This window comes from Hypomesus transpacificus, unplaced genomic scaffold (assembly GCF_021917145.1).
Source record: "Hypomesus transpacificus isolate Combined female unplaced genomic scaffold, fHypTra1 scaffold_245, whole genome shotgun sequence".
Lineage (NCBI taxonomy): Eukaryota > Metazoa > Chordata > Actinopteri > Osmeriformes > Osmeridae > Hypomesus > Hypomesus transpacificus.
The window spans coordinates 106,092-128,749 of record NW_025813775.1 but is presented as its reverse complement, the minus strand read 5'-3'; the positions used below and the strand labels follow the sequence as shown (position 1 = coordinate 128,749).

The window sequence follows — 22,658 nt, the reverse complement described above, 5'->3', positions numbered from 1 at the left end:
CCGCTGTGATTGTACAGACCACCATAGCGCCCCACGACATAAACGAGGACTTGTCAAGGAAACGCAGGCCCAAAGATAAACCACGAGGGGATGAGGAAACCAAACTGCGCCGCGTCAGTTGAGGCGATGCACTTATAGATCTCTATCTCGGCTTCTCTGTTTTCTATCCCTTTCTCTCTACTTTATCCACACACAAGGATACCAATAGCGTTCTTCTAAAAAGTTAACCAAGAAAGAACTCCAAGATAAACATATTTCTTTGTTTTAATTAAATTACTTTTGTCATCCTTCCCGTGCAGTGCGACAGCTGATCCATTTGTGCAGGCTACCTGCTTTATACTTTTAGAGGCACAGAGGCTGCATTAAAACAAGAACATTCACTTTTTTTATGACATTTTAAGGTAGGCCAATGGCAGACTATCATCAGTCTTCCACCTATTATATTAGTTACCATGCATTGCATGCTCATTAATAGGACCATTTACATATTTTACGTATTTTCCCTTATGTTGTAGATACTTCTTAAAATTACTTTAACAATTGTAATTCACTACCTTTAGTATGACAGTGGAATAAAAACAAAGCTTATCTAAATATGCCCTTTGCATTTACTTGTTTGCATCCAAACCTCTAAAATGTATATATATATATATATATATATATATATATATACGGTATATTCAATAGGCCACCTGTAGAGCTTTTTCTATTTGACAAATGTTAATGAATTTTGATTTCTGCTCAGTTTAGATCTCAGATGATTGCCTTACATTTTTTGGATTTTAGATCACATAACTGTTAGTGTGAGCGAAGCCTTAAACAGTCAGTACAGTTTGTCCTTTTACGTTTTCTGTTCTGTCGTCAGCTAAGGTGAAAGTTCAGCCACAGATGCAGTTGCGAACCAAGAAATATAACGAATGCCTTGTCGGCTGAAAGGCAAAAAAAATGTGCTACCAATACATGGCCCTTGTGAATTGGATACTAATGATTTTTGGTACTAGCATTGTGTCCTTGATCTGAGCTACAGTAATTTCTAACGTAGGGTTTTATGAACCATTTTATAATAAAATGTAAACGAGTAAGGTCAGGAGCCTTTTTCAGTGGGACACAGCTAACCGTGATAAACTATGCTACCCCTCATTATCTGCCTCAATGGTAAACATTAATGATAAATCGTCATATTTTATTTATATGTTTTTGTATAATACTGTCCATTAGGATGAATGGGGATTTGACAAAAGAAGTGTCTTCATCGTCAGACTGCGGATATTGTTCCCACGATTGAAGACCGTCCCTGGACATCTTCCTGCTATTCTAGAATCTCTGGTCACAGCGAAATCAGACAAAATGGATGTGACTCAAGCAAAACAGGAGCATTTACTTGCATTAAAAGGTATTTTAACACAGTTGACAGTGTTCATGGGATCGTAATCATAGTCGCCATTTCTGTGGGTGTAAGCTATTTGGTTTGTTTGTATGAGAGATTGTTTAAATACGTCTGTTTCACTGTAGCTAAACTAGCTAGCTAACCTAACGTTATGCTAACTGGGCTAGCCAATGTTCTTCAGGAAATTCTTCATATAAAAATGGTGTAATTATTTATCCTAGCAAGCCTTATAAAGTTCCATTCCTAAAACAAGTGAGACAGGATAACAAAACCATAAAGGAGCTATTCCAACAAAACAATACGAAACAACAACAGCCCTGTTATTCTGTGGAACCAAACAAAAACAAAGCTAGGCTAACATGACAAAGTGGCTATAATACTAGACTAAAATTAATACACAACAGTCTTGTAGAAACTCTGATCATTAGCTAGTAAAATAGTACAAAACATTAAGCTCTATCATTAAGCAAATGGTACCCATTAATTACTAGGCCTATATATGTTAATTATTTATACATTTTACTTTGTACTGACAGTAGCCTTGATTATTAAGTCGTGTAGGGCAAGCAATGGTTGTCCTTGGCTATTAACACAGTCACTTTTGACTGCTCAGAGCTTTAGGACTATTTGCGGACGAAACATTTATAGACCACCAAAGATCAAAACAGTGAATGTGATGACTTTGACCTACCAAAGGTGGTAATGGTAGCAACAGGGCAGACCTACTGCACCTGTCTACAAAATACTCAAGGAAGAAGATGTAGTCAGTTACATCATGCATGGAAAAAAAATCTGTAAAAAATGTACATAATCATCCATGATCGTAATGTGCCAAAACTAAGCATGCCATCTAATCTAATTTATTTGATCTTTTCCAGTGATGCGGTTAACAAAGCCAACTCTCTTTACTAACATGCCAGTGACATGCGAAGATCGAGATCTTCCAGGTAAACTAGTCAATGTATAACATTTCACCTCTCTGATGCAGACAAGTTCTATAATACGAGTTCACACTTGCTCCATGGCTAATAGCTGACTATAAACACTACTATGTTTTTTACGTCATGACAATGCTTTGGTAAATAATGATAATGATAAACAATTTAATTGGAAGACGCGGGATTTTTGGGGAAATTGAATTTCCGGGAATAATGAATACCTAATGCATATGCATGTTGACGTTTGAAATTCGTAGTGGCTGGCAGCTTTTCCCATTTAGTAACTGCCCCAACAGTGCATGATCTGCCTCCCAAAAATTCAAGAGATATCGCTGGAATGATCCAGCTCCCAAATTTAGTCTATAGGCGTGATGAGAATTTACAGTGTTTGCTTTTCCTTCTGCTGCAGACCAGCATACTGTAATGTGACCACTAGTGTGGTAACTCAATGCTGCTCATCTTATAAATCAGTTTGACACTTCTGTGTAGGATTGCTATTTATACAAGTGGATGAATGTGAAATGAAGGCATACCTGGGCATAAATCAATATGAATGAGATGACTACAATTTAGGAGACATTAAACATAATGCAGATTTTTGATGCTACACTGCTCTCACATTAAGTCTGATCTGAAGCTCTAGGACTAATCTCTCATTCAGAGATTCATAATGTCTGAGGAAATGTTTTTGTGTGGGCAGTATTAGTAAGTACATTTTAGTAAGTTAGTTGAAAAGGCAAGTTGCCAGCCATATCCTGGCAAGTCCTTAATGTTCCTTAACAGGATTGTCATAGTGTTTGTTTCATACGTTGACAGGGGATTTGTTTGGTCTGCTGATGAAGGAGGACCCTTCCACCATCAAAGGAGCAGAGGGTTTAATGCTCGGAGAGATGCTCACGTTACCTCAGAACTTTGGGTAATGAATCCTCTGAAATGCCACAGATGGAACAAGAAGACCACACACTGACTTCAAATTCATGGTCATTTCATTTATAGTCTTCCTGGTCATAACCTCACCAATATGTGTATGGTTGCGTGCGTGTGTCCGTTCAGTTTAAATTTGACAACCCTGCTTTACACAGAAACATTTTCCTTGGCGAGACCTTCTCCAGTTACATTAGTGTACACAATGACAGCACCCAATTGGTGAAGGACATTCTAGTAAAGGTACAGTATAGCTGTAGAGCAATCTCATTGAAGTACACAACTTTTCCACCCACAATATAAAGGGGTTTATTTGTACTTTTTTTACTTGACAACATTTTCCCCTTTGACATCTCAAACAGGCTGACCTGCAGACCAGCTCACAAAGGCTGAACCTATCAGCGTCAAACTCAGCGGTCACAGAGCTCAAGCCGGAATGCTGCATTGATGATGTTATCCACCATGAAGTCAAAGAGATTGGAACTCACATGTATGTTTAGTTCCATATTTCGTGGAGACAACATACACATGCTGTACACATTTACTCCGTAAGATCTGTAGTGAATGTGCAATCCGAATGCTGCGTCCTAATGTTGACCAAGTTGTGTCTCACCCACCGCAGCTTGGTCTGTGCTGTCAGCTACACCACACAGGCTGGAGAGAAGCTCTACTTCAGGAAGTTCTTTAAATTTCAGGTACGTCTTTCGTGGCCTTACTTGTTCCTCGATAGAGTTAATATTGGGGAACAGACTTCAAACTCGAACCATGTCACAGATATGTGACAAAGTGGATTCAATTAGCGCACAAGCGATAGGTTTTTGCGAAGCATTGCCACTGTCCACTGCTCTCAGTTAAAGTAAGGATATGAACCAGCTTAGTCTCTAAAAGAGACTGGATGTAGTTTCACTGGGACCACTGGGAAATATGGGAATGTTCTTTCTTGCGTAAAATATGTGGTTTCCATGTAATACTTTTTTTGCTGCTTAATGGAGGACCAGTCTGATAAAACTGCTGCTGCCTTCAGTTTGCAATCTATTCTCCATCAGGTTTTGAAGCCACTGGATGTCAAAACAAAGTTCTACAATGCTGAGGTAAGTGTTTCTATCTGTTCGTCTTTCCTACCAGAACCAACATCATGCTTAAACATGCCGTCTTACAATTTACTCAATAGAATTCTTCTTTCTGTCATCATACAGTAGCTGTCTACACACATCTCTCACAATGCGTCTACACCATTTTACAAACTTTTGCATGACAGTTGTATGCTACACAGCACATTATAGCTTATCATAATCCATTTTCCATGGTTAGGGATTCCCATGGTCTTGAATGTAGCTATAGTAGGTTAGATACCATACCCCTTCTCATTTGCATATTAGTAGTGCTTTGTTTTTTGTGGAATATACAAAGATCCATTGTCATTCTATTTTGGCATGTAACCTTCATTTGTTATTGTCTCTTGTGTTTCATTTTCTCCATTAGAGTGACCTCAGTTCCGTGGTAATTGTTTTCTCCGTCCTCACCGCTGAAATAAGCTTTCTCAATCCTTTCGTTTCAGCAAAGTTTTTCCCTTTCTCTTATTAAAGCCAATGAGAGTGAGTGAGGTTGAAGGAAGGAAAAGGCTCGCTTGGACAGTGATGCAGAGTCTTCGGTTTCCTCGAGTGTGGAGGAAACGGAATGACCTATTTCCTGTTTCACGCTCAGAGTTTTATACCCTGGCTGTTTAGATGCTTTGGCGTGTTTCTTCCTTCTTTTTGCCGTCGTTCTTTCTCTTAACGCTTGCGTCTTCTTGCTAACTCATCTCGCACGGGACATGATCAATCGGGTGTTAGGGTGCCACAAAGATCCATTCGAAAGGAAATGTGGGGGTTCGAAGTAGGCGAAGTTGATCAAACTCTCCGAAATATGGCGAAATGGGTAGACACTAATCCATGGGTGTACTTGATTTCGATCTCTTTTAAATGTAGAATTTTGAAATAATCAAGTGGTAAAAAATCTTTTGCGGGTTGGGCTGATTATTAATGTTTGGATGATGATTGTGGTGCCAATTATTACATTAACTGGATATTTTCCACATACAGCAGTGTCTTATTTCTTTCCATAGCATGACATGTCTGTTACTGTGAATACAATATGACACCTACTCTGCAGGCTAGATACCTTTTGTCTGTCTGAGGCTTGCAAGGAGTGTTGACTCGTCAGATATAGCATGGGAGAGATGTCCTGCTCTGTGTTGTCCTGTAACAATAACCTGGTCAGTCTGCCGCAATGGTCTGTGGTCCCTTCTTATACCTAGACTGTGGATTGCAGGCATGAACTAATCTCTGCTTTTCTCTCCTTATGTCCTGAATATCCTAGTACTAATCCACTCAACCAAGGTCAACGGGGCAGCCTTTTTATTACTTAGTTGAATTCTATTGGCTTTAAAAGAAAAAAATCACGCTTTTCGGGGTTTGAATGGCATTACGTATTTGGCAAACATTGTCTCTTTTTTCACCCCCCCAAAAAAGAGTTTTGGCTGGACTCCAAATAACCAACATTTCTATGGGAAACAGTTAACATTGTCAGGTATTTTGACAAATGATAAAACTAAGAGGCCATCGATGTGAAGTCTAGAAGTTCCATCCTGTTGACCTTGGAGCAGGGGTTTTGGAGGTCACTGTTGGGGGGTTGTGGTGCCTGACCCCTGCCTTCTCCCTCCCAGACAGACGAGGTGTTCCTGGAGGCTCAGATTCAGAACATCACCACGTCCCCCATGTTCATGGAGAAAGTCTCTCTGGAGCCCTCCGTCATGTACAACGTCACTGAGCTTAACACTGTGGCGTGTGGTGAAGACGGGTAAGAACCTTCCTCAACTCATGACGATTCATTATCATCAATATACTAAAGAGAAGAATAAAAAAATTAAAAAAATAGTTTTTTGAATAGATAAATAAATACTTTATTAATCCCGTGGGGGAAATTCAGGTATCTCTCACAGCTCTTTTACCACAACAAACACAGACAATACGTAGGCTAGAGACAACACAACAACGCCATGATGCACAGTATAGATAAGATGCAGTAGCTAGTAGCTAAGATTCCCGCTACGGAGCCTAATCAAATCTGTCTTCTTTCCCTTGAACTTTCCCAGAGCATCTACATTTGGGAAGATGTCCTACCTTCAGCCCATGGACACACGCCAGTACCTCTACTGCCTCAAACCCAAACCAGAGTATGCTGAGAAAGCTGGTGTCATCAAGGGTGTGACTGTCATAGGCAAACTGGACATCGTATGGAAGACCAACCTAGGAGAGAGAGGGAGACTACAGACCAGCCAGCTACAGAGAATGGTAAGGGGGATCATATTACAGCACGACTGTTCCTCCAGGGTATTGCCAGTGTGTGTGTGTTTTGGGATGATTCGGACGTTCCTTGCAGTCCCCTAGCACTGTGATTCATGTTAGTTCTTCATGTGATCATCAGGCCCCAGGTTATGGAGATGTCAGGTTATCGTTGGAGATGATTCCTGACACTGTGAACCTCGAGGAACCCTTTGACATCGTCTGTAAGATCACGAACTGCAGGTAAAAAATATATTTATATCTGTTTGTCCTCTGCAGTGAATGCTCCATTCAGGGGTGTAGGTTTCATTATTTACATTTCACATTTAGTCATTTAGCAGACGCTCTTATCCCGAGCGAGTAAGTACAGGGACATTCCCCCCGAGGCAAGTAGGGTGAAGTGCCTTGCCCCAGGACACAACGTCATTTTACGCGGCCGGGAATCGAACCGGCAACCTTGTGATTAATAGCCCGATTCTCTAACCGCTCATCTGATCTCCTCTGTTATACGTGGGTGGGGGTGGGTGGGTGGACGTCTCACCCACATTTAAAAGCAAACCTTCTCTCCTGGCTCAAAAATGGTGCTTTTGAAGGAAAACTGTGTTCACGTTGCAGCGAGAGGACCATGGATCTGGTGCTGGATATGTGTAACACCAGGTCTATCCACTGGTGTGGCGTATCGGGGCGTCAGCTGGGGAAGGTCAGCCCTAGTGCCTCCCTGTCGTTACCCCTAAAACTCCTCTCCTCCTTCCAAGGCTTACAGGTACGGGTCATACCAACTCAGAACGCTGCTGTTATGTAACATAGGGCCTTGCGTTGGTAACCCATTCCGCATGGGTGATTTTTTGGTTTTTGAATTTCAGAGTATATCAGGACTTCGACTCACGGACACGTTTCTGAAGAGGACGTACGAATATGATGACATCGCTCAAGTGTGTGTGATCTGCCCCTACATGAGCCGGGAGGGTTAAACTCATGCCTCGAACCACTGCCGCTTGCATCTTTATGGACCAATCGTTGCGCTCTCTGCGTCTACCATCACCTGTCACTTACTTTTGCACTCCGAGGAGATCATGTTTTAACATGTGTATTGTTTTTAAGTGTTTTCTCTGAAACCCCCTTTGATTTTAAATGTGAATAATTGTGAATAAAGTCATTAACTTTAATCTTTGATTTATTTCACTTTGGAAACAGTAATGTGTTGTTACAGGGGAATTTAACCAAGGACATCTAAAGCTGTAAAACAGTGTCATTCTGAGGCACCGACAAGTCTATTGAATTTTGAATAAGACATCTTTATTGACATGTTTTCGACAAAACAATGCTGTCCTCTTTCACAAGCATATCAATAAGCTTCATAAAGTGACCACAAATATCAGATTAAAGCATGCAAAATGAACAATTCGGTTATGTCCTTACTGTTCTCAATATCGCCCAAGTAATGGAAACTTAAACAGGCGTAAAGGGCAATGGCATTTTCATATTTATGTTTGCTAAGGTGCAATTGTTTAGGTACAAGCAGAGGGCTGCCAACATGGTTATTAAGGGCTTACTATATATCATTGGAAAATTGCCATTCTGTTTAGTGCAGTTTAAAGCAATGGTTAAATTATGTGTGATAAAAGGCTATGGGTGTCACCCAACATTCAGTACAAAAATAATAACTTCAAACATAATATAATAAATCTAGAACCCTGCTGTTGTGTGTGACTGTCCTGTAGTTATGAAATACAGCAGAAATACTACCTGTTCAAATACTAAAGTAATGCATTATTCCTGTTTAGCCTTCTGCAGGTGATAACTACAGGGGATGGAAGTATACATAAGTCTGCATCTGAACATGGCAATACTTTCCACATTACTACTACAGCACAACACATAGAACACAAATCCACGCGGAATGAAACAGCGTTCAAGAAAGAAACCAGTGGCCGTGTACCGTCAATATCGATGTGATTTACAATTTCTCTGTTTTTTTTCTTTCTTCCGATCGTATATCTAGAATGTGTAGGTCGCTCTGTTTCCTCTTTCTCTCCCCAAAGCCCCAGTCACAGTAAAGTGCCATCAATTGCATCTCCGTCTCTTCAGTCCAGCCCTGCCGGTGATGTGAGTTTAAGGAATGGGTGTAGAGATTGTAATCACGTCATACGGTCCCCTTCCTCTGTATTGCCCCTGCAATGGAGGAAAACAACTGAAAATTGGTATTGTCTCCAAATCTCCTCCCACGACATGGTATTTCTCACTTGTCAGCGGTAGGGGTGGGCCTACAACACAAGTACTAGGCCTGAGCCCCTGAATATGATGTATTTTCTCCACTATCATCTGAGTACTTGACCTGTGGGGGCGGTGGGTGAGTGTGGGTGGGGGAGTCACCAACAGACCAGGAGTCAGGAGTGTTCCTCGGCGCTGCCGCTGAAGGAACGACTCCGGATGTGGTTCCTCAGCTGTTCTATCAGCTCCGGGTTCTGCTGCTGGATCTGCTGGGCAAACTGCTGTCCGCTGGAAGGAACGCAACACGGCCAGGGCATGTGGGTATTTGTGACTGACTGTTTTGATGACTTAATACACTTTTCTTTTTTTTATAGGGAGTAAAGGCTTACGCTTCGATCAAGCTGGAAATGTCTGACAATCCTCCTACCCCTGCTGCTGACCCTCCAACTGCATTGGACATCATTCCTGACATTCTGATCATGCATACAGAGAGAAGGAGAGAGTTTGGATGTTGAGATATGAATATGGGATGTGGATTGACACTGTTGTGTACATTATGAAGCCCACTCACAGCTGTTGCACTTGTTGGTTCTGCATCACGCTAGCAGCCTGTAAACACATTTACATTTAGTCATTTAGCAGACACTCTTATCCAGAGCGACTTACAGTAAGTACAGGGACATTTCCCCCTGAGGCAAGTAGAGTGAAATGCCTTGCCCAAGGACACAACGTCATTTGGCACAGCCGGGAATCGATCTGGCAACCTTCAGATTACTAGTCCGATTCCCTAACCATCTGACTCCCTAAACACAGAGGTTACAATGGGTCCCGTCGAAGGTTTGAAACAAATACCCCTTACTGCATTATCATCGCAACAGATACATTTCTCTTGTGTTGTGACTACTTGGAGCTCATTCCAATTTCATAGATCTATCATTCACCTCAGCTGTCACTGACCCCCAGGTATGCTTGTAAAGACATTCATTCCCTGGCAGGCATGTCATTTGCAAGAATTCTACCAGTCCCAATCACCCACTAGAGAATTCCCCTGCCATTTGACAAAGGCATATGTTGAATAGCTGGCCAGCTGCTGGTCAAAAGGTCAATTAAGGTAGCATTCTCAACTAAACGTATCATAAACACTGTAATTTAAGTACGAGCCTCCTGCGTTTTAAGATAGGACTACTCTGAGGCATGAAGGGCAACATTCTTGCCTTTAAGAGAAGAGTAATGTCTAACATCAAATAATGATAGCTTTTATTAAATAAATCTTACCATGCTGATGAAAGCGGGGTTGTTGATGAGGCTTGCCATATCAAATCCCAACCCAGTGACAGTCTGTAACCAGTGACAACAAATATCATAATGATCACTGTCTAATATGTACAATTAAACCTGTCCTTTAAAAAAAAAAAAACGGCTTTCTAATGTGTTTTATCACCATTGACATAACTGGAACATTCTTACCGCAAGATTTTTACTGAGCATGAAAGTAAGTATTACTTTTTGTTTGTGTTTTAGCATAGTCTATTTCAGTGCTGCTGCGAGCGTTTTGCAACGCTGGTTATGTCCAGAATGACCTTCAGTCGGGAACTAAATGCAGAGCTGCTCTACTTACTGGACTGACAGCTTCCTTCTGCTTCTGCTCTGCGATCTTCAGATTGGACTTGTACGTGTCATTTTCCGGATCTAACACCAAAGCTTTTTTGAAGTAGGAAATAGCTTCTGGATACTTGTTTGTGGCAGTCAGGGCCAAGCTAGAGCAGAGACGAAATAGAAGATGGAACCGTCGTCGTACAATTCAAAGTAACACATCAAGAACCGTTTTTGACCGACTTCTCACAAAAGGGGGCTCAGATGACACAGACGTTTTCAAATTTCACGATTTTAACTCACCCCATTCTTCCGTACGCTTTGCTGTAGCTGGGGTCGATGCCTATGGCTCTATCACAGTCACTTGTGGCCTCTGTGTAGTGGCCCAGTTTGCTGTGTGCTGCAGCCCTGGGAAGAACAGAGGCATTAGGGAAGATCCCCGGAACGCTCGCTCGTTTCATGCCTTGCAGATCAATAATGCACATGCACAGGCTGTAGTAACTGCAAACCGACTACGTAGTAGCTAAAGGCAGGATAACACGATTGGCAAGTTTTGCGAACCTAGCCATTTTATCTAGAGTTTGAAAGGATTCAAATCAAAATATCCTACCCCCTCCCTTGGAAGTCACTCTCCCAAAACACATGAATACCTGACTACTGATGGATGTGAAGTTTATTTCAGCTAATATGACAAAAAGTGCTTCTCAACAACATGACCTACCCTGCCTTTAAAGTAGAGGTTAAAAACCTTGTTCCACCGAACCATAAGTTGCAGTTACAAAGCAGTACACCATCACAATATTGTAGATGTATATTCATGAACAGGGTGTATGGTGCATCTTTGTGAAAGAAATCACTCTTCAATATACTGGTTAAGTCTACAGTCCCGAAAGCAGTTGACTGCACCTGTACCTGTTACAGTAGTATACAGCATTTCTTAGGTCCAGGTCAATGGCTTTTGTGTAACAGTCCACAGCACAGCTGTAGTTCTCTTCCTTCATGTGGTTGTTTCCTGCAAATACAGAGATGGTGGTTAGTATTTAGGATTTGTCTGAAAATATGGCAGATTTCTTTGTTGTGCACTAGCAAATGATGCCTCCGAAAGACAGGCTGTGTTAATGGACTCGGTTATTCACATACCTTCATTTTTCAGCTGCTCTGCTCTTTCAATATCCGCAGAGGAGGGAGATGTCTCTGGTACTGTCAGGTTGTCGTTCTGCACAAAACACAAAACCTCCGAAATTGTAGCGGTATTGATACATCTGTACATGTGCCACACTGTGTGGATGATAGAGTAATCTGGTGAGTCACCTTCAGAAGAGAATTGAGGAATATCTCTGTCAAAGGTTGTGGCACAGCCAGGTGGCAGTCACTGGAGTTGATCCTAAAGGTGGTCTCCAAACATTGGATTGCGACTGCAAAAGGTTGGCAGTAAATATAACTTTTTTTGTGTGTGTGTGTGACTCAGGGAAGTACTCTGAATAACAAGTGAGTTTGTCTGACTTACCTTCGAGGCTTTCTTGTTCATCAGAATTCAAAGCTCCACAGTGTGTTTGATCTCGCAGAAACTGCACAATAGAGAACGCAAGACGTTTCTCCACTGCCATTTTCTCTGCAAACTGCTGAACACAAGTAGTGATTAGGGAATATTTGAGGAGAGATACATGGTTATTGCAAAGGTATTGATACTTAAAAATAATTGCAGACTCTTTATGGCTAACATAAATTGATGTGATTGGCTTCTTTGGTGCAGTCACCCTGCCTGCTCTTGTCTTCTATATCAACACGAAGCTGTGATTGTTGAGCTGGATGGAATAGTGTGCAATATCATGGTAATGTCAGAGGGAACTCTTGTTTCCAAGACAACTCCTGGAAAAAGTTGAATATAACTAGCTCTATTCTGGATTTGACAGAGCTCCGTTAAAAAACAGTTCAGTCACATCATAAAACACAGTTAAAACGACAGAGCTGAATTTGCACATAATTTGCATATATGCTGTTCAAGTCTTGTTTGAACCTATAGCGTTCTCTATTGTAAATTATAGTCTTTAAAACATGGAATAGGCCCACAATCCCATCGGACCGTTCAGGCATTATTTTATATGAATATTTGAAATCGCTCGACACGTAGGCTAAACATTGGCTACACGCACTCCTTCCTAATAACAACAGATTTAGTGTTGACATGTTATGATGCAGTAGTGATGTCATATTAAATGCCAACACTTAATGTGGGGTTTCTACTCAGTCAACATTTTAAAGCGATCGTTATATCAAACTAAGCACTGATGGTCACTGACGGATTCTTCGGATGGCATAAATACAAAATCACTGACGATTGTGCTCATGCAGCCCATCATGGTCGGCAAGCATCGTTTTGAATGAGATAGCATCATTAAGATGTGGTAGAAATCGGAGGAAAAGGGCAAACGTTATCCTTTCTGTACATCGAAATGCTTACGTATCGTAAATAACAACATTAGGATATCAAAAGCTATTAATGCCCGCCCACCTACCTGAGCAATTTTCCAGCTGTCCCTACTACCGCGTCATGAGTTCCTCTGTGTTAAATTGATCACATCTTCAGCGCCTGCGCATTTAGAACGGAAGCGAACAGAACAGATTCAATAGAGCGCTGGATCAGTCAAGAAGTACAGTAAGAGGAGGAAGGAGTTGAAACGAAATTTAAATTGCACGCAAAAAAAACGCATGAATTCGCTGGCATGTTTTCGCTGAGAATTGTAGTGTACCCGATGCTTTTCCGGTAGGCAATTGTCAAACATTATGGCTTAGCTTGATACTTAACAATTTTTTTCCATGCTGTCTGGCTGTCAATGGCAATAGCTGAGTGAGCACTATAATTAACCAAAGGCATAAATTATAGCATGTGGCGTTTACAGCCATACCACAACGGCTATGAAACTGGAGAAGGGTGAAAGTGTTCAAATTAAAAGATTATTTAGACCATGTCTAAAGAATAAAAATGTAGCCTACGCTTCAATAACCAGGCTAACCAATTCGTACCCTTGAAAGGTTGAACACTTTGTAGCGTAGCTTAAGTAATGAACCTGGCATTGTATAGTATGTCTCCGTTTTGTGTTACCATTGCATTCCTGTTGTGGAGAATATGGGATAAGTTTCCTGTGGATCATCGTTAGCCAGGAAAAAATTATCAGCATGGTATTTGGGGGTTCAGGTTTCGCGGCGTTGACCCATACTGTTTGTTTAGTAAAGATAATCATTTCTATAGGGCTTTATTTAACCTGTATGTAGCACCTTATGCATTTAGATTTTATGAGCACACTGGTGGGCAACAGTATATTTCGCCTAAACCTCAATTTTCCCAATAAGACAACATGATAATATGTTGACAGGTAAGCGCTTGCTGAAGATTAGCTCTATAACAGAAGCAACAAGCAAAAGCTCATCAAAGCACAAAGTAAACCATTTTGCCCAGTAGAATTATAGGCTTACACGCATGGGCATGACTCAGTCTTATTCTTTCTTTTCCCAATAGAGTCGCTGGTTCTAAACCCATCTTGAGAATGACTCTACTGAACCAACGTTTGATATCAACCACAACCTGCAGCCAGGCAACAGACAGCAGAAACGCTCTAAGATGGGACCTGACAACAGACCAGATCAAGAGCATGACAGAAAGCCTGATCCAAAGAATCAAACAGGTCTACGACAACATTGGATCGCTGGACATCGAAAAGGTCTCCATTGACAACACCTTGAATGCTTTGGCAAGTGCGAAGCTGGAATATGCTTGTAAGTGTCGTCAAAGGGATTGATCGGAATATTGGGAAGCATCATCTTTGCATTCCGTCGTAAGTGATTAACACTCTGTTCCCCAGCCTCGCGTCACATCCTTGATTTCCCCCAGTATGTCTCTCCTTGTAAGGAGGTGAGGTCTGCCAGCACTGAGGCAGACAAGAAACTGTCTGAGTTTGACGTGGAGACGAGCATGAGGGAGGACATATTTAAAAGGGTTCTCGTCTTGCAGGTACATAGACCCACACAAACGACTTCAGATTGCAGTTGGTGTCCAAGTTTGTTTATGCCCAATGGAGATCAAATGAGTTGTGAAATATTGGGTTCGGTGATTTGGCGCGCGTGTCACATAATGAGAAAACATTATGTCTCAACGTGTCCCCATTTCACCTCATAGGTTCACGTTTAGTCTACAAGTGCAATTTGATCTGTTGAATTGGCTCCTTCCTGTCTGCTTTCAGCCCAGTTAACCACACTGACACCCATTGATACTTTCATAGCCCCAACTCTATTGGACATTTTGGGACTATTTGCCGTAGTATCAAATTGAACTAGCTTGTAATGCTAGCTTGAGTCTTTATGTTTTTAGCGTCATAGAATTGTAACTGTGAGCACTGTTATTTAATTGTCACTGTGTCTATATAGCAACCCCCATGCCCAGGGCCTCTTCCAAACACCTGGTGTGGGGGCAGTTTGACTGACAAAGTGCCGCCACTTACACACACTTTGCTGCCAACTCAGAACTAGCTTTGCCTCCTGAGAGACTGTGGATTGTTTTTGGTCTGTGTTTGCAGGAACAGCAGCTGGACAATCTAATGCCTGAAGCCAAAAGATTCTTAGACCGTCAAATCACACTGGGAAAGCGGAATGGATTGCACTTGTCAAAAGACATTCAAGAGGTTGTATAAATCCACTGGGGTTTTGTGTTTCAATACAAATCAGGACAAATTGGACTGAATTTGTGATTATTATTTATTTCCTAAGGAAGTAGAAAGAATCTCCAAACTTATAAGTGAACTTTCCATTGACTTCAATCAAAACCTGAATGAGGATAACACTTACCTGGTTTTCTCTGAGCGTGAACTGAGTAAGCTGAAACAGCACTCAATAAAAGTGACACTACAACGACTTATTTGACATTGCACATAGTATGTTTCATATTGCACATCAGTTACGGTCTATATCTACTACAACCCCCATCCAAGGTGGGCTAGCCGATAGCTTTCTGAATAGTCTGGAGAAAACTGTGGATGGGCGGTTCAAGGTGACCCTGGCATACCCACACTATTTCCCCCTGATGAAGAGATGCCATTTGGCTGAGACCAGGAGGAAAACGGAGACAGCCTTCCACAGCAGGTGTAAGGAGGTAAACTTCCTCAAATCCTCCCACATACTTCTGATAGAGATCAAAGCCATCCACATCCAGTCATGGAAAAAAGACATTGACTGAGATGTAAATGTAGCTTGATTATGTTTTTGTTCCAGGTAAACACAGCCATTCTGGAACAACTGATAAAGCTCAGGGCGAAGGTTGCCAACTTACTTGGTTTCAATAACCATGCAAACTATGTGCTCGAGATGAACATGGCCAAGAATGCGACAAATGTAGCATGTTTTCTAGGTACGTCCCCCTCTGAAATAATCAAACCCCAATGTTGAGACATTGAGTGATTTTTTTTCGGCAAAAGCACAAAGTTTATGTCTCCTTTGCACTTTTCTTATATGTCATAGATGAGTTCTATGAGAAGCTGAAGCCAGTGGGTGAGAAAGAGAGGAAGTACATTCTAGCTCTGAAGAAGAGGGACTGTCTAATGCGGGGCCAAACCTTTGATGGACTGATCAACGCATGGGACTTGCCTTATTACATGAACCAAGTTGAGCAGGTGAAGTTTGCGGTGGACAAGGATAAGCTGATCCAGTATTTCCCACTAGAGGTGGTGACAGCTGGACTCCTCAGTATCTACCAGGACCTGCTGGGCCTCACCTTCTCACAGATCAAGCACGCCCATGTTTGGCATGAAAGTGTCAGTCTCTATTCAGTCATGGATACAGCCACTGGGGAGGAGATTGGCCAGTTCTATTTGGATCTACATCCAAGGTGTATATTTCAATGTATTACAAATCCTTGTCACGGATGACCTAATTTTGAAGACTTGTTTTGTTCCTTTTTTAAATTTTTTATCAAGGTTTCTTTATTAGCATTTTTTCCAAATTAAACATACAACATCAACATAATATATAGAACACATCCCCCCCAACCCCCTTGTTTCTTTTTTTAACCCGTCACCATGACTATGTTGGGACTGGTGTCGATGGATCTATGGTTCTGAGAATGTGTCATGCCATGTTGTGTAATGTCCTTGTTGTCCTCCTCCAGAGAGGGAAAGTATGGCCATGCTGCCTGCTTTGGGCTCCAGCCAGGCTGTATGGGGCATGATGGGAAACGTAGGCTTCCAGTGGCAGCCATGGTGGCTAACTTCACCAAGCCAACAAAGGGCTGGCCCTCACTCTTGCAACACCACGAGGTGGAGACATATTTCCACGAGTTTGGCCATGTCATGCACGAGCTGTGCTCCAAGGTAGGGAACTTTTGCTTTTTGAGAAAATGATTCTACGCCTAATCCCAAATCAGATCATCTACAACACCTATATATGGGTGATCTGAGTGGATCAAAGAAGCAGGAAGCAAGACTCCACAGATCTCAACAAGTGCACAGGAAACTACACAGGTTTATGTAAGACAAACAGGCCTCAGTGTGTGTGTGTGTACAAAAGGATGCTTTCTAACTAAATGTTTATTGACAACCCTTAGACCACATATTCAGAATTCAGCGGGACCCTGGTGGAGACAGACTTTGTCGAAGTTCCCTCTCAAATGCTGGAGAACTGGGTTTGGGAGAAGGAACCCCTTAGGAGAATGTCTCGTCACTACAAGGATGACAGTCCCATTCCTGACAATTTGCTCAACAAACTTATTGCCTCTAGAGTAGCAAATACAGGTCAGACATGGACCATATCTATTCCTTACAACAGTAGGTTGTAAGATGTAAGTCTCACAAGAGTAAGATGTTTCCTTCAATGTGTAGTACTCCCCCCCCCCCCCCCCCCCCCCCCACCATCATTGTGGCTTAGCCCAGTTTAAGATTTCCATGGTGTGTCTTTGATAATACGTATAATTTCATTGACTGGCAAGGTCTTCTCCAACTCCTCTTTTCTCTCTTGTTCAGGGCTGATGAATTTACGTCAGATAGTCCTCAGTAAAGTGGACCAGTCTCTACACACCCAGTCTCATGCAGATACTGCTGAGGTGTTCGCCAAGCACTGCCAAGAGATCCTCGGGGTCCCTGCCACTCAAGGTCTGACTCATTTACAACTAGTCAATTAGCAGACGCTCTTATCCAGAGCGACTTACAGTAAGTACAGGGACATTCTCCCCGAGGCAAGTAGGGTGAAGTGCCTTGCCCAAGGACAACGTTATTTTGCATGGTAGGAATCGAACCAACCACATTCTGATTGAATAGCCTGATTTCCTAACCGCTCAGCCATCTGACTCCCGCTACAAACACCGATTCACTGAGAGTGTGGATCAATACGTGGGATTCACGTTTCTTTGTCTCTATTGCATGCTTCTCAAGTCTCGACCAACATCTCGACCTTGTTTTTTTTCTCACAGGTACAAATATGACTGCCAGTTTTAGCCACCTGGCTGGAGGCTATGATGGCCAGTACTATGGGTACCTGTGGAGTGAAGTTTACTCTATGGACATTTTCTTCAGTCGATTTAAAAAGGAAGGAATCATGAACCCGAAGGTAGCAAAAGAATGATTTTAGATGGATGAATCCTAAATGACTTATTTCAACATTGTGACTTATGTTTACAGTGACAGGATGTTTGACGGTTACACTGCCAAACATCCTCGAGGGTCGAGTCACCTGTTTTTGTTTTGTTTCTCTTTCCGTGTGTAGGTGGGGAAGGAGTACAGACAGGCAATTCTAGAGGCTGGTGGCTCTGTGGACGGCATGGACATGCTGAAATCCTTCCTGGGTCGAGAACCTTGCCAAGATGCCTTTTTCCAATGCAAGGGGCTCATCAAATCTGGGGAAATACAAAACGGAACATGAGGGGCCTCCTTTTGTACTCCACGATAGAACAATTTTATATGACATGTATTGTAGGCTTAATGTTTGACCTGCATGATATTAAATGTTATGTATTTTCTGTAGTTAATTTACAAAGCTCTGTGGAGATTTGTTAATACCCACAGTTAGTTTTATTTATGGTAGTATGCTTATATCTTATAGTCTTAATGTAGTTCCTTAATGTCACATCTTACATTTTTTGACAAGGCAACCAGAGAAGTAGACAGTATATTATACTTAGATTTCAACGCAAAGAATGTATGTATTTTTGTATTTTTCTGTACAACTATGCAAAGAATATATCACAATTTGCATTTGTCAGTATCTGATCTGGATTGTTTCTGGACGATTAGTCTAGATGCTCTGGGGGGCGACAAACACCATGGAAAACACATTAGAACACTAGCTTCTCTCTGGCTAAACCTGTTTTTTTGTGATCATATTATTGATAATGTTGTATGCTATATCGTTTATAGAAGCATGATATTGGCGATGAGTGCCGCGATGTCGTTTAACAATGGGTGTATGTACCTTGATCACGGGCTAGTGGACTAAATGCAGCTGCGCTCTTTCGGTGGGGGTAGTGGGATGATACTGAAGGGGTATCGAGACTCGCTCCTTTCCTTTAATAACCAACACACGAAATAGAGTTCATGTAGGCATGCACCAGGGACGGTAACCTTCACATCGATATTAATTTGCATGGCTTGTATATTACTCAAATGATTACTGAATTGGCAGTTATGCTATTGAAAATAAAGCATATAAGCAACATTATGCATCAGGTAACGACAACACTACTGATGAACTAAAATAAAAACGCTATCTTACAACTGCCACTGTGTCACTGACGTCGGTGACTGCTGGATTGGCTGGGTACATTCGTTTTGGTTCATCATGGTATCCCGGAGATCTTCAGAACCTTGCTGTGAGGTTGAATGCAGGCAATGGCACCGCGGGATGACCCGGGTGTCTTATATGATAAAAACAGGTTTGGGCCAAAGACAGCATCAGCGTTCACTGACTAGCTTGCTAGCTACTCAGTTCGGGCTCAGACGGAAAAACTAAGCCTGCGTTTCTTCGTGTTTTACGGATTGGATGTAGCGTGTTATTCTGACAAGCTGCATGGAAAATATTCATAACAATGAAGAGAATGGAAGAATATGATTGAAATTTAAGGGTGCGGCGCACTACAGAGGAAAAGGGTTAGGAGGTCGTGGACATTTTTTGCCTTTTGTATTTCCTTGCCTGGTGCCGTGGTGGTGTTGTGGACATTTTGGATGCTTTCTTTTAATGCTAGGTCGAGAATTTTTACCGATTTGATTGAGTCTTATCATGTCAAATGTCAATTTTATTTAGTTAGCTAGCATTCATCATTCTTTTCATGTTTAAACTAAAATTCAATCCGATAAACAACTTTTGGGAGATTGAATCGGACGAAAGAATGTTGTGATTATTCAATAAGCTTTTTATGCAGAATTTCACATACCATAACAACTTAAGTTTTGTGTGGATTCTTATCACCTCCTGGACTATATCAACTTATAAAGTAACTAATAATACGACAACGATATATTGGTAAGTAACCTTGATATTCATAACCCGGCAGGCACAAGCATTGTCAGTTCGAATAGCAAGCAGGCTAACAACGACGTTAGCTTGGCATTGGCTACAGTGGAGGCAGTCGAACGATACTAGTCTGTGGACTATGTATGTAGTCTAGCAAACAGTCAGATCTAGGCTAGGCTAGCGTTAACCAGCCCCTGTGCTACTTATGTTCTGACTGCAGAAATGGATTGTTGTCATCAGTCTATTCTATTTTGATGGAATCTAACAAAGCCATGGTTTACCGCATGTCCAAATGCTATTGTGTTTAAAAATGTTAGCTCGGTGACTACAAACACATTTACAAACCGTTTTCACTGGACACTCTTCAATGTGTCTAATTTTCTTTGTAGCTACTGAGCTACAGTTAAGACAGCCAATGAATGCCACAGCATTGGTTCTTCCCCGTCTGTTGCCAGCCAGCTAACCGCAGCTGAACAGGTGAAATTATATACGTATGTTTTAGGTAGAACTGCTTGACTAATGTGTCGTTGTTTCATGTGAGATGTCACATTGGGTTATTTATTAATGCATTTCACAAAAGTTGTGACCCGGGGAGCGAGCTCTCAGGAAGTATGGTCTTTGGAACGGGGGGCCACCCGCTACGAAACTGAACCTACTGAAAGAGTGTCTGGGCAATGTAACTGTGAAACGACGTTATTTTAAATTGATCTTTCTAAGTCCTCTAAATGATCAAATAGACACTTTCTGTCCTTTCCCATCTGAAACCAAACGGAATGTAGCTCGCTAGTTACGGTATTTACTAAGCAAGTTTCCTCGTCGACGACAGATGGTTTTTAATCGACATCTTGGCGTTTTCACTTTCTCCTAGCAAATTCTACTTCAGCTAATACGATTAACACACTTTGGCCAATTGAGGCATGCTTTGGTATTAGAATAACCCCTTTTAACGGTGTCAGTTGATGTCTTAAAATTGATTTATAAGCAGGGTAATTTGTAAAGCATAGGCTACATTGATGCAAAGTGTTTAGGTTGCCTTTTTTTTGGTGAGAGAGCAGCAATGATGAACGCATTTTACTTATGAAGATCATCATCACTGTGTCAAAACCCCTACTTGTCTTTATTGTTTAAAACGGTGCATTTGTGGCCACCTTGTTTTGGTAATTAGCTGGTGATATTCAAGCCAACAGGATAAGGCTGGTTCTTTGGAATTAACGCCTGGACTCATTGTCAATACGATTAATTTGCCTATCATGGTCGGCGCACACATTTCCTAGTGCGAACAAATATTTGATGATAACGAGACTTGATGGGATGTTATCAATGTGAGAACGGCCTAATCTTCTTTATTTAATTGATTTTGACTTGTTGGAGAGATCCTACAAGATTTAAGGTACCCCAATCAAAATAAATTTAACTCAAACAGTATCATCGTCAAGAGGCCGTGCCTTTATTTCCCTGTTACTTTCTTTAGTGTGTATTTCCTGTTATCGTACACAAGTTCCAGTTAATCCATGGTTGTTTGAACATGTTTTAAATCGATTTTAAAGGGAACTATCTGAGAGGGCATACTTTAGATTCCTGTTAACTGAATTTCCTCCAGTTCCTGCTTTACTCACTGTACCTGTTGACGCCCCACGGCATCATTAGTAATAATAATATCCGGTAGTGTAGTGCTGCACCTTTTGCGCTGTCGCTGCGTTGTAACGTAGCAGTGTCTTTGGATTGTATCTGCAAATATGCTGCTCTGTAAGAGCATTATGAGAAGAGATTCAATGTGAAATCAGCTTGAATCTGCCAAGATGTTTCTCCACAACTGTGACCATGTGGAACAGACTATTTTAGACCTTTCTCGAGCAGCACATGAGACGGTTGAAACAGTTACCGTTTTTGCAAAACAACTGAACTTAATCTACACGCAATAGTAACGGGACCAGGCTTTCTCAGTCCCCTGTCTAAATAATTCTCTTCCAGGATAAACTTTATCTTGCAGACTTTCTTTCAGACTAGATACAGGTCTACGGTCAAGCTTTGGTTGGTGGAGTCGATGAAAACAGGGGTGTATCTGTGCATATGTGTATATGCAGAAGATAAAAAAGGCTTCCCCCTTGTCAAACCTAACATTGATGATTTATGGCATTTTCCATGTCCCCCTACTCTACTTTAGAATGGTTTGGCCCTTTTCTCCCCTGGAAAGAAAATATTTAGGCTCATCCTGCAGATAGCCTACATCAGAGACATGCATTTGTTGGGAGTGATTGTGTAAGTGCAATGGAATGTTTCCATTAAGATGTATTGAAGATCCTTTAACCCCAGTCAGCGTGCACTGACTGGATCCTTAAATTGGCCTGTCTGGGCCTCTAGCACTGTAGGATTAGAATCACCGTTTCACATTCATTTACTTTTGATCTCTTTCTTATTTGGTGCACCTCTGAAAAATGGGATATGCAATATGTCCTTTCAATAAGTCAATCTTAATTGTAGTTTTTATTTTATTTTTTTATACACCTGGTGTGAAATCATACAGGTCTTTTAGGTACTGCAGGCACAGTAGCTGCAGCTCAGGAATATTTTGTGTATAAAAACAACATTTCCTCTTTGTCCCAGTAACCTTTGGTGTTGTCCTTTTGAGTAGAATCCAAGGTAGGACAAACACCTTCAGTTATTTGCCAAATTTATTATCCATTTAGTGGCTGTCCATGGTGACATCTTCAGAACGTCAGTTGGATATCAGCGGCGTCCTTGAGAGTAAGCACGAGCTCTCTCTCTCACCCCCCCCCCCCCCCCCCCCCCCCCCCC

At 41.6% G+C, this 22,658-nt stretch overlaps 4 protein-coding genes across 16 annotated transcripts in view; 3 read left to right on the top strand and 1 right to left on the bottom strand.

Annotated features, from left to right (window-relative positions):
* Nucleotides 1-715: 715 nt before the first annotated feature.
* Nucleotides 716-7,738, top strand: trappc13 (trafficking protein particle complex subunit 13). 2 transcript variants are annotated; one of them, XM_047014390.1, is made up of 14 exons: nt 758-994; nt 1,219-1,393; nt 2,266-2,334; nt 3,142-3,241; nt 3,408-3,492; nt 3,612-3,739; nt 3,872-3,944; nt 4,296-4,340; nt 4,732-4,749; nt 5,954-6,087; nt 6,383-6,581; nt 6,715-6,815; nt 7,188-7,335; nt 7,436-7,738. In XM_047014390.1, the coding sequence occupies exons 2-14, from the start codon at nt 1,348-1,350 to the stop codon at nt 7,541-7,543; spliced, it is 1,254 nt and encodes a 417-aa protein (XP_046870346.1). In that variant the 5' UTR covers nt 758-994; nt 1,219-1,347; the 3' UTR covers nt 7,544-7,738. The 2 variants fall into 2 exon arrangements, with proteins under 2 accessions (XP_046870347.1, XP_046870346.1); XM_047014391.1 differs by lacking the exon at nt 4,732-4,749 and having other exon boundaries at nt 716-994.
* A 118-nt stretch (nt 7,739-7,856) lies between these two features.
* On the bottom strand, nt 7,857-18,174 carry sgtb (small glutamine rich tetratricopeptide repeat co-chaperone beta). 3 transcript variants are annotated; one of them, XM_047014395.1, is made up of 12 exons: nt 18,087-18,174; nt 11,884-11,995; nt 11,688-11,791; nt 11,517-11,592; nt 11,289-11,388; nt 10,680-10,784; nt 10,402-10,540; nt 10,059-10,121; nt 9,355-9,392; nt 9,173-9,256; nt 8,954-9,071; nt 7,857-8,744 (listed from the first exon to the last, which is right to left on the bottom strand). In XM_047014395.1, exons 2-11 carry the CDS (start codon nt 11,981-11,983, stop codon nt 8,960-8,962), a joined length of 921 nt encoding a protein of 306 aa, XP_046870351.1. In that variant the 5' UTR covers nt 11,984-11,995; nt 18,087-18,174; the 3' UTR covers nt 7,857-8,744; nt 8,954-8,959. The 3 variants fall into 3 exon arrangements, with proteins under 3 accessions (XP_046870351.1, XP_046870348.1, XP_046870350.1); XM_047014392.1 differs by lacking the exon at nt 18,087-18,174 and adding an exon at nt 12,893-12,967; XM_047014394.1 differs by lacking the exon at nt 18,087-18,174 and adding an exon at nt 12,893-12,911 and having other exon boundaries at nt 11,884-11,998.
* Nucleotides 12,961-18,617, top strand: nln (neurolysin (metallopeptidase M3 family)). Of its 4 annotated transcripts, none has more exons than XM_047014387.1 (13): nt 12,961-13,027; nt 13,894-14,150; nt 14,237-14,385; nt 14,948-15,052; nt 15,138-15,240; nt 15,359-15,519; nt 15,639-15,774; nt 15,885-16,251; nt 16,531-16,732; nt 16,966-17,152; nt 17,381-17,509; nt 17,827-17,963; nt 18,120-18,617. In XM_047014387.1, exons 2-13 carry the CDS (start codon nt 13,922-13,924, stop codon nt 18,273-18,275), a joined length of 2,061 nt encoding a protein of 686 aa, XP_046870343.1. In that variant the 5' UTR covers nt 12,961-13,027; nt 13,894-13,921; the 3' UTR covers nt 18,276-18,617. The 4 variants fall into 4 exon arrangements, with proteins under 4 accessions (XP_046870343.1, XP_046870342.1, XP_046870344.1 ...); XM_047014386.1 differs by having other exon boundaries at nt 12,980-13,140; XM_047014388.1 differs by having other exon boundaries at nt 12,992-13,032.
* A 705-nt stretch (nt 18,618-19,322) lies between these two features.
* The window catches only part of erbin (erbb2 interacting protein), a 50,173-nt gene continuing 46,837 nt past the window's right edge, over nt 19,323-22,658 (top strand). For 5 of the 7 annotated variants that reach the window (XM_047014380.1, XM_047014383.1, XM_047014382.1 and 2 more), the window contains exon 1: nt 19,324-19,871. The gene's annotated coding sequence lies outside the window, so the exon portion shown is untranslated. Of the gene's footprint in view, nt 19,872-20,026; nt 20,340-22,658 lie in introns of those variants that run through there. The other 2 variants (XM_047014384.1, XM_047014378.1) reach the window with 2 other exon arrangements.